The sequence below is a fragment of the Salvelinus sp. IW2-2015 genome, linkage group LG17 (genome assembly GCF_002910315.2).
Source record: "Salvelinus sp. IW2-2015 linkage group LG17, ASM291031v2, whole genome shotgun sequence".
NCBI lineage: Eukaryota > Metazoa > Chordata > Actinopteri > Salmoniformes > Salmonidae > Salvelinus > Salvelinus sp. IW2-2015.
Genome location: NC_036857.1, coordinates 8610592 through 8622608, shown reverse-complemented (window position 1 = coordinate 8622608; position 12017 = coordinate 8610592). Strand labels below are relative to the sequence as shown.

General features: G+C 44.8%; 1 protein-coding gene across 1 annotated transcript in view; it reads right to left on the bottom strand.

Annotated features, from left to right (window-relative positions):
• Positions 1-12017, bottom strand: part of LOC111976559 (plexin-D1-like) — a 99600-nt gene that overhangs the window by 13641 nt on the left and 73942 nt on the right. Inside the window, 8 exon segments of the mRNA XM_024005477.2 lie at positions 6010-6117; positions 6748-6769; positions 6771-6863; positions 8991-9122; positions 9124-9141; positions 10693-10959; positions 11095-11179; positions 11821-12000. Of these exon segments, the coding sequence (XP_023861245.2) occupies positions 6010-6117; positions 6748-6769; positions 6771-6863; positions 8991-9122; positions 9124-9141; positions 10693-10959; positions 11095-11179; positions 11821-12000 (905 nt within the window).

Below are 12017 nucleotides of genomic sequence, written 5' to 3'. Positions count from 1 at the left end.
TTTTATGAGTATTTCTGGTTGAAAACGTGTGCTAATGCAAAGTCACTTGATGTTTTTGCCACTAGTGAATCTAGTTGCCTCAATGTAAACTCAGATTTTTTTATATAAATATGAATTTAATCAAACAAACATACATGATTGTTGTTAACAAGAAGTCCTATGAGTGTCATCTGTTGAAATAATCGAAGGTTAGTGATTAATTTTATCTCTATTCTGTTTTTGTGAAGCTATCTTTAGCTGGAAAAAATGGGTGTGATTATTGTGGTTTTGTGTGTGACCACATAATCGTTTGTAGTGCTTTCGCTGAAAAGCCTATTTGAAATCTGAGACTTTGGGGGGATAACAACAAGATTACCTTTAAAATGATATAAGACACATTAATTCTGAGGATTGTAATTATGAGATTTCTGTTTTTGAATTTGGCGCCCTGCACTTCGACTGGCTGTTGTCATATCGATCCGTTAACGGGACTGCAGCCAATAGAATTAAGGAGAAGTCTATCTAAAGTTCCATGCATAACACTTGTAATTTTCATCAACATTTATGATGAGTATTTTCTGTAAATTGATGTGGCTCTCTGCAAAATCACCGGGGGTTTTGGAGGGCAAAACATCTACTGAACATAACCGCGCCAATGTAAACTAAAGATTTTTTGATATAAATAATGAACTTTAATCGATGAAAAACATACATGTATTGTGTAACATGAAGTCATATGAGTGTCATCTGATGAAGATCATCAAAGGTTAGTGATTCATTTTATCTCTATTTCTGTTTTGTGTGACTCCCTCTCTTTGGCTGGAAAAAATGGCTGTGTTTTTCTGTGACTAGGTACTGACCTAACATAATCAGATGGTGGGCTTTCGTCGTAAGCCTTTTTGAAATCGGACACTGTGGTGGATTAACAACAAGTTTATCTTTAAAATGGTGTAAAATACTTGTATGTTTGAGGAATTTTAATTATGAGATTTCTGTTGTTTGAATTTGGCGCACTGCTCTTTCACTGGCTGTTGTCAAGTCGATCCCGTTAACGGGATCTCAGCCGATCTCAGCCGTAAGAAGTTAAATACACTCCCTGAACTTGCTTCCCGACTCCCAGCATACACGTTACAAGGAAGGAATAAATGATATAGTAAAACCTGCAAAAGTGCGAATGTAAACCAGGGAAAAGACGCACTACCCTCCCCTGTACCCAATAAAAAAAGCACACAACCCTCCCCAAAGCAAAAAAACAAGTTAGACAACCCTCCTCTAGTTTGGACCACCCACCCCAGCAAATTTCGAACTGTCCCTAATCACTCCCACACATACCAAACTCTTCTCATTCATCTAGATGGATGGTCCCTGCAATATGTCAATCTCTCCACTGCCACCATAGTACATTACATTTACTTTTTAGTTATTTAGCAGACATTCTTATCCAGAGGGTCTATAGTAGCAAGTGCATACATTTTTTATACTGGGAATCAAACCCCACAACCCTAGCGTTGCAATTTCCCTTACCCCTCCCTTCTCCCCTCTTCCCTTCTACACTCCTCCCTCCTGTTCTGTTCTGCCCTTCCCAAACCCATCCCTCACCCCTTACACACTTACCCTGGTCTCACCCACACAGCTGTCTGTGTCCTCCAACAAACCTCCCCTCCTCCCACACATCTCTCCACAGACACATCCCTGACTCATGGCCATCTTCCTCCCTCCTTTCCTCTCTCCCTCCATTTCTCTTTCTCTATTCATCCCTATTTATCTATGCTCAGACATTCTGTGGCCTTCAGACTGGCCCTCCTTCGTTCCCCCCTCCTCTCCCCTTCTTCTCCCCTCTCCCTCCTCTCCTCCCTTCTCTCCTCTCCCTTCCTCCTCCCTCCTCTCCCTCTTCTCTCATCTCCCCCTCCCCCTCCTCTCCTCTCCCCCCCTCTCCTCCCTCCTCTCGTTTCCCCTCTCCTCTCACACTCCCACTGTTTCACCCCTTCAGGGTATACATTACAGAAGCCGTGTGTCACCACCATGTTTGTGTGTGTGTGTGTATGTGTGTGTGTGTGAGTGAGTGATCACTACTTAGTCTGTGTGTTTTGTGAGTCACACTTACTAAGCATAAACCTCTCAACTGCTGCCATCACATGTACACATATACACAAAAGCCCTATCTCTAGGTGATGGTCCATGTTTTCTGTCTTCCCTCATGTAGCCTTGGCCAGGTAGGGCTGTTACGGTGACCGTATTATTGCCACACAGGCAGTCACGAGTCATGACCGCAGTCAAATTCCATGTGACCATTTAGTCACGATAACTAGGCTTATTCAAGCTCTGATGCTGCTGATGGTCATTAGTAGCCTACCAAACATGCCAACTGCCTGGTACTCAGAACTCTATTGTCCCTCTAATCACTCTGACATCAATGCAAATGTAATCGAAATCTAATCAAACACTTCATGAGAGCCCATGAGCTCATGAGCTTTCAAAAGGGTAGGCCGACTATATTTATTTCTCACCTTCCCTAATATGAAGCACATTTCTTCGCTTTACAGCAGGAATATAGTCTACCTGACTGCCATAAAAAATATCCACGGGAAAAGCGTCCTCCATTCGCTATTTAAGTGCATAGATGACATGTATTTTCCCCCCCTGGCCCTGTTCCTAGACAGGAGCATGATAATGGTCCATTCTAAATCAAAACTAATTTCACACATATATTATTTACCATATGTAAAGACAATATTAAATTAAGAATAGTCTGATGGGTGACAATATTAGCCTCTCCCTTGTGAACGATGTATTTTCTCTTGTGAATGATGCCCAGCGTGTGCAGAAAGGCAAGAAACAGTGCATCCCCTTTTTTAGCAACTTTTTAAAATCCTAGTCACCCACCTCATGTAGCCTAGCCCATAGGCCTGTATGTTGATACGGTTTGTATCACAACTAAACTGGGCAAATATCTTCTTAAAATTAAGCAAATGAATCCGCTTACCAACCAGTGTAGAGCCTAACTGGCATACATTGCATTCGGAAAGTATTCAGACCCCTTGACCTTTTGCACATTTTGTTACGTTACAGCCTTATTCTAAAATTGATTCATTTGTTTTGCTCCCTCTTCAATCTATACACAATACCCCATAATGACAAAGCAAAAACAGGTTTTTAGCATTTTTTGCAAATTAAAAATGAAATATGACATTTACATAACTATTCAGACCCTTTACTCCGTACTTTGTTGAAGCACCTTTGGCAGCGATTACAGCCTTCAGTCTTCTTGGGTATGACGCTACAAGCTTGGCACACCTGTATTTGGGGAGTTTCTCCCATTCTTCTCTGCAGATCCTCTTAAGCTCTGCCAGGTTGGATGGGGAGCGTCGCTGCACAGCTATTTTAAGGTCTCTCCAGAGATGTTCGATCGGGTTCGGGCTCTGGCTGGGCCACTCAAGGACATTCAGAGACTTGTCCCAAAGCCACTCCTGTGTTGTCTTGGCTGTGTGCTTAGGGTCGTTGTCCTGTTGGAAGGTGAACCTTGGCCCCAGTCTGAGGTCCTGTGTAGGTTTTCATCAAGGATCTCTCTGTACCTTGCTCCATTCATCTTTCCCTTGATCCGGACTAGTCTCCCAGTCCCTCCTTAAACCTCCTTATGGCATGATGCTGCCACCACCCTGCTTCACCGTAGGGATGCTGCCAGGTTTTCTCCATGCGTGACGCTTGGCATTCAGGTCTATCTTGGCATTCAGGTCTAAGAGTTCTATCTTGGTTTCATCAGACCAGAGAATCTTGTTTCTCATGGTCTGAGATTCCTTTAGGTGCCTTTTGACAACTTCAAGCGGGCTGTCATGTGCCTTTTACTGAGGAGTGGCTTCCGTCTGGCCACTCTACCATAAAGGCCTGATTAGTGGAGTGCCTCAACACAATCCTGTCTTAGAGCTCTACGGACAATTCCTTTGACCTCATGGCTTGACTTTTGCTCTGATAGACAAGAGCCTTATATTGGACCTTATATAGACAGGTGTGCCTTTCCAAATCATGTCCAATCAATTGAATATACCACAGGTGGACTCCAATCAAGTTGTAGAAACATCTCAAGGATGATCAATGGAAACAGGATGCACCTGAGCTCAATTTCGAGTCTCATAGCAAAGGGTCTGAAATAGTTATGTAAATAAGGTATTTCTGTTTTTTATATTTATATTTAATAAATGTGCAAACAAATCTAAAAACCTGTTTTCACTTTGTCATTATGGGGTATTGTGTGTAGATTGATGAGAAAAATGGTTTATTTAATCAATTTTAGAATAAGGCTGTTAACGTTACAAAATGTGGAAAAGGTCAAGGGGCCTGAATACTTTCCGAATGCACTGTACATAGGCGGCGCGTGAGTTTCAAGTTTGGGGAAGGTAATTTTCACCATAAAAATGCACATTTATAATAAAGCATTACATGCATTCTCAAAAGTGACTGCAAATGCGATTATGCTGTTTTCCCGCTAATTGATTGCATTTTGGAACATTCGCGCTTATAGCCTACTGACGTGTGCACATTGCTGCGCTTATAATGTGAAGAAATAGAAATAGCCTAATAGTTTATCAACATCTTAAGCTAAACGTTCTGATCTGTTGCATCAGCCTCATGGCTTTTAAAAGTGTTTTTGATGCTAGTGGCTATCGCATCCCACAACTGTCCCAGACTATGTTTGGAATATTTATTTCTCGGACAGAATAGAATAGGTCGACTTTTGTACAATGGGAGATATTAGATTGACATAGGCTAGTGCTTTTGCTGTTCGTTAGGCCTACTCATCTTAAAAAAATAAATAATAAAATAAACTGGACAGTTCTTCTAACATTTTCAATATGCGCATCGGAATTCGATAAGAAGGATGCGCGCAGTTGCGTCCCAGATGTGTCTGTCTTCCCTCTTAGCCTACTTCGGAGCTGAGATGCCTGTGAGAAGGACCTGATTACATGATGGGCATTGGCTAATAKGAATTTAGATATCTGAGAGAGCCATGTGAGTGAGAGGTGCTTAAGGGGGATGCCACAGGGAAATTTGAGGCCTGATGAGAATATTATCAAGTGCTTTTCAAATTGTGAATGAGAGACTGATGAAGTGTGTACAGCCTGCGCAAGAAACAAAGCAGAGCTCATGCCTTTCATGCTACTTTTTTAAAATCATCATTAGAGTCGCATTATGCAGGCCAATTTTTTTTTTTTTATTCAAAACATATAGCTCAATGTTTGTATCACAACTAAAATTGCATAAATAACTCTAAATTATGCATATAGGAGGACCTGTTTTTTTGGTAATCACTCYACACAGAATAGCCACATGTGCCCACTCCCTTGGAAATTATTTGGAGAAAATATCCTTTCTATTTTATTCAGCTTTGTTCAATTGCATTCTTCATACTATAAAAAAAAAATTATGCAAGGGAATTCTTAGCAAATATTGTCTGCTAAATGAACTAACGTGTTCCACAGCCATATGGCATAGCCAGATCAGGGCCTAGCTTAAGGACAACTCAGAGTATGCTATTCTGTTCTTCTGAAATAGACTACATTTCCTTCATATCATATTTCTTTAGACCTGTCTAAAATAAATAATGATTTATTGTGAAGGTGTAGGCTATATTACATGGATTTAATATACTTTTTAAAATGTTCCAAAGGTCAGCATCAGGGCTTGTAGGCTGTGCGTGGAAGCCAAGAGATGCTAAATGTGTTTATGTTAATTAACGGTCAATTACCGTGAGACCGGCAGTTATTTGCTTGACAATCTCCGGCTGACAAACTTTCATGACCGCCACAGCCCTAGCCCCAGGAACATCAGAGAACATGAGAGAGAATTCAATGGAGCTCTAATAACATGGCTGAGTGAAAGGAGACCTGCTGGTAGCATTACTGATCACACACTCCTGCCTTTTCAACTCAGTACAAGTGCATGTGTGTGTGAGTGTGTGTATGCGTAAGTGCGTACGTGCATGTATGAGTGTGTGTGTGTGCATGTGTGAGTCAGTGTGTGTGTGTGGTACTGCACCTTTGCGGATCTCATCTCTGATCTGGGACTCCATCTCCTCCATCTGCAGCAGAGTCTTCTGCCAGTAGCGCTCCGCCCTCCGGCTCTTAGTACAGTACACCACTAGAGCTGAGAGAGCGAGAGAGAAAAAAAAAGAAGGGGAATGAGGGAAAGTATGAGGGAGAGAAACAGAGAGAGAAGACATAAGATCATTAAATAGATGTCTTTGAAGCCATATCCTGTTATCACAGGTTGACATGTTGTAATGAATCAGGACATGCTCCATTTGTAAAAGCTCCATACATACACAGCTTCTGGAAAGAAATGAAAACACACACTTGTCGGAGACACACACACACCCAGACACACATAAAAAAAACAGACACACACAGACATACAACCGCATGAGCACACACACACACACACACACACACACACACCAACACACACACACAACACACACACACACACACACACACACACACCACACACACACACACACACACCACACACACACACACACACACACACACACACACACACACACACACACACACACACACACACACACACACCACACACACACACACACACACACACACACACAGCACACGGCTGGAACAGTGGTGTTTGTACTGTGTAGACAGGGGAGACCCTGACCCTGGAGATCCTTGTATTCTCCTGACAATCTGGAGCATCCGTCGCCAAGGCAGCCAAACATCCATCACCCTCGGTGGTGACACAAGACCAAACACTTACCCACAGTGCACAGCAGCAGCAGCAACGCAGCACACCACGATGGACACCACAATGGCCAGCTCACTACCTCCCAGCTGCACCTTGGCTATGATCCTCTGGAAGTTACCCACCCGCACCTAAAGGGCAAGGGATGGGAGAGAGAGGGGGAAGACGAAGGGATGAGGAGAGAGGAATAGAGGAAGTGGGGACAAGAAACAGTGTTTAGCAGGTCTGTAACATAGACTCTGAGGTCTTTGAAAGAGAGAATAGAAAATGCACACAGTCTCAACATTGACACACAATCAGACAATATACATTTAGACTAACACACACACACACACACACACACACACACACCACACACAACACACACACACACACACACACACACACACACACACACACACACACACACACACCACAACACACACACCACACACACACACACACACCACACACACACACCACACCACCACACACACACACACACTGGAATGTGTGTGATGGTATGAGTCAACCACTTCAGGGTGAACCACGTGACTGGAGGGTTGACTTTCACTTCTGCTTTCTGGTTGACCAATATGGACTCTCAGCCTCTGTCCAATATTCATAACCCTGTTATCTAAAACACGTCTGCAACTCAGTTTCCTTTCACGGACTAACCCAATTTTCTACCTCAACCTTGTTGCCGAAATTCAGTATGTCTACCTCTTGGTCCTACAACCCCATAACCTGCTGTTACTAGACTGAGGAGGGGAACTAGTGGTCTGTCTCTCTGCATGGTCTCTCTCTGGTCTGACTGTTTATTTGTTCCAAACCATTAAAAAAATAAAAAAATAGTCAAACTGGTGTGGTGGAAAGAAATGCCATTGTTCCGTGTTCCTGTTTCGTTGGGGTACAGAAAGTCCCTACAGCTGCCCCATACAACAGAGGCTCAGCTTCACTTTCTGAGCCAAGGGAAATAGAGGTAAATAGGTAGCGTGTATGCTGCTGAAAAGTCACTGAATAAATCAAAAAGGTTGTTTTTAATGCCCCAAAGATAATAATTTGCATACCCTTTAAACTGGGGGGACCTAGCACACAAATAACACAAATATAAATACATACACACACACACATTCTCAGGAGAGATGAGGGCAGCCCACCCGTTGGTGTTATGACATCTTGTTTGACCTCTGCCCTCTGTGTTTGTCTGCTAATTGCATGTGTTTATTTATGGACATCCTGAGAGAGAGAGTGTTTTCCCTCCCTCCCCTCCCTCCCTCCCTCCCTCACCTCCTCCCTCCCTCCCTCCCTCCCTCCCTCCCTCCCTCCCTCCCTCCCTCCCTCCCTCCCTCCCTCCCTCCCTCCCTCCCTCCCTGTGACTCATGCCTCACTGACCATCTGTGAGGGACAGACTAACAGACTGATAGACAGTCAGACATGGCCATTCTAATTCAGATCAAAAGGTAAAATGTTGATGTCTGTTTCTCCCTAAGAACCCTCTCAAACAGACTGATATGGGAAACGGACGAAGAGAGCGCGGGAGGGAGCAGAGAGAGTGAAAAGAGAAGAGGGAGGAAGAGAAAGGTGGGACTTTATCAGAGTGAGTTTGGTTGTGGCTTTATTGAGCCCTTCTATTATAAAAATACTTCTGACACAAAACCAAAACATGTGGACAGGTCCACTGTCCCAGGTCCTCTTCTGAAAACAGTAGAAATTTAAATGAAACCCAAAACATGTGAACAAAGCCACTGTCCCAGGCCCTTCTGAAAAAGTAGAATTGAAATGAAAGCCCAGGTAGTGGTGTGTGTGTGTGTGGTGTGTGTGTGTGTGTGTGTGTGTGTGTGTGGTGTGTGGTGTGTGTGTGTGTGTGTGTGTGTGTGTGTGTGTGTGTGTGTGTGTGTGTGTGTGTGTGTGTTGTGTGTGTGTGTGTGTGTGTGTTGGTGTGTGTACATGTGCACGCTTGCATACATGCTTGCGTGCGTGCTTGTGTGCCTGTTACCCCCTGCACGTGTGTATATTGAGGGTGTGTGATTGAGCTGGACAGACAAGAGATGAACAGATTACAGATGAATAGACATACACTCTTAGAATTCAGCTTTAGGTTTACTGTTACACCCTGACCAAGAGGGGCCTGTCATCCTGCTCGTCTCTCTGCTCTCAGCTGAATCATGGTGACATAGTTAAGTCAGTACATAAAACCAAACTGGACACTGATTCCAAATCATGATAATAAAGTGGTCCAAATTAGTAGCCTTAGAATATGATGTAGTTGTACTCACTGTGACAGGCAGTTCTCCCTCACTGGAGCCCAGCGAACCGTTGATGGTACAGTGGAACAGCTGGTTGTTATGGAAGCTGATGTCACAGGGATAGGAGCCAATCATCACTGAGTATTCCTCTGGCGCCAGCTCCCAGATCGCTTGGTCCTTTCTGTGCCAAACCCAAACAAAAACAGCCACCGGTCAGCCAGAGCACTAGGAGGCACCATGGACTGGCTCGGATAGGCACAGCTGACACGCACCTACGGGCGCGGGCGCGGGCGCGCGCGCGGCACACACACACAGACACACACACACACACACACACACACACACACACACACACACACACACACACACACACACACACACACACACACACAAACATTATACATGCATGCAGGCCTGTCATTCAGCTGTCACACTGAGTATCCTGTGCCAAACTGTTTCACAACATTTCTCCTCACAAACTGGGCGAGAGTTCATCTTAAAGAATCAAACAGTAGACATGGAGAGAACACTGACTGTCATGACTGACACAGTCCCATCACAACACCAGCCTCTCCTTAGTCAGTGTTCTGAGCACTCGCACGCACGCACACACACACACACACACACAACAACACACACACACAACAGCACACACACACACACACACACACACACACACACACACACACACAACACACACACACCACACACACACACACACACACACACAACACAGGCACACAGGCACACAGGCACACAAACGTACACATGCACGGAACAATGAATACCTAGGGCCAAAAGGGGGTGAAAGCAAACAAAACCCACCACATTCCAACAGAGGTCCTTGACATAGGATCTAATCAAACAACAATCCCCATCAAACAAACCCGTTCAACTCTACCCAACATTCTCTCAACCTGGTCTAACCCACTCACATACACACACGGTCACATGAGTCAGTGTTTCACAAACTAGGTCCACCCAAAGTGGAATCCACCTTCCCAAAGAAAACAGGAAGCAACATTGAATACCCCCCTCCCCTCTTTCACCCAAGTAGACAAGGCTGAGGCAGCCATTTCTGTAAGGAGGCCCCATCCTGACACGCGCACGCACGCACACACGCACGCGCACACGCACACACGCGCACACACACATACGCAGAGGAGAGAAAGAGAGCGACAGGGGCAGAGACGGAGAGAGAGAAGAACTCAGACCAACCGATGTTCAAAGCCCTATTTCTGCTAGTCTCTGCAACTTCGGCTGTCTGTCTCTCCCTTCCTGCACCAAGGCCTGTATAAATCAGCAGCATCAGTATATTTACAGCTTTTACAACTGTTAACATTACAACCCTCAACCCTCCCTCATATATGAGGCAGTAGTGTATGTGGCAATAGCATAAGTCAGCTATAATACAGACAGGATCCCACACAAACATGGCTGACTGGGTTCTCTGCTTAGAGGTGGTGTTCTTGTCCTGTACTTCCATCTCTGAGGAACAGCCAAGTCTTAAATAAATACAAGCCAGGATTCAGAGCTACACGGTCTTTGATCTGTTTAAAGAGAGTATGAATACAAAGCCATTGAGACATGTCTTTCTACTATTCTCAGAGTGCATCCAGATTGACAGGAATGGACAGTTCCTGGAGCAAGTCCACTATCTCCCTGGTCAATGGGCTTTTTACTTCTCATCCTGCTCCACCCTCTCCCATTGGTGCGCTTGGCTGTCACTCACATTGATGATGAGTGTGAGTGGTTCTCCAGGGTGGTGTTTGATCAGCTTCTCTTTGTTGGCGGTGAAGAACTGAGGATCTTCCACATACTCCAACAGGAAGTGACCTCCGTGAGGCTCCTCCTCTTCCTCCTGGTCTGGGCCGTCAAAGGCGGGGCCATCTCCTGTGTAGAGAACTCCATTCAGCAAGAACTCTACCGTGGCCTGCTGGGATTGGCTGGAGGCGGGGGAGGAGCATGTGATCATGGAGGGAGACTGCACTTTACAGGCCTGAGGAAAGACAATGAGGATGAGAAAGAGGAGTCCATTCTATTCATTCACTTCCGTTTTTTCAGCTTCTTCTAAGATGTTAGATACTTCAGGAGTTAATCTATTCAACCAGAGAGGTTCCCTGTTGTGACTCACATCCTGTCCGATGCCCAGCACCTCCATAGTGACGCTCTGTACCAGGTCAAAACCTTGCCCCGTCACTGTGATGGTCCGACCGCCACTGGAACACACAACAACTTATGGTCAGAGCACACACAACTACACGCAAACACATATGGTCAGAAATAGGGAACACAGACAACCACTCTGGTTAGAGACAGAGAGCACACACAACCACACAGTCAGTGTCAGCACACATGCCAATCAGACCCATTGTGCTCTCTCTCAGGGGCCTGTCTCACACATGAGGTGTCATTTAAAACCAACACACACACAGAAACAGGCCTGGAGAAGCCACAGAGCATCAGGAAGACATCAGGAAGACTCAGTATGTCATCTCTGTGGTCGGATTCCAGAGAAACCCTCCAAGAGAGATTGTGTGGTGTAAAGGAACTACAAGAGCTGTATAATTAATGCAATAATATTTTCTACATGATTTCATACTCTCATTTGTCAATATAACACTGTGGTTTATCTATGAACACTGGATAAATGGAAACTATGGAATGTTAGTGCAGAAAAAGTGCAGAATACTGAATGTTCTCTCTGTGTGCGTTTGTATGTTGTGTCTGTTTGTGTGCGTCTGTTTGTGTGCGTCTGTTTGTGTGTGTGTGTGTGTGCCTGTGTGTGTGTGTGTGTGCGTCTGTGTGTGTGTCTGTGTCTGTGTGTGTATATGTATGTACTGTATGTGTGTGTGTGAACCTGAGGTAGCTCTTCCTGGGTTTGATGTAGCTGATGGTGGGGTTTTTCTCATAGATGTACTGGGTGAGAAGCTCAGAGCTCTGACAGGGAATGTCCTCAAACTCCACACACACCGACACCGCCTCAGTGTGTGCGTGCAGGGCCGCAGGTATGGTGCACTCGATGGTGTCTTTGGTTAGCCTGGAGCACGCACGCAC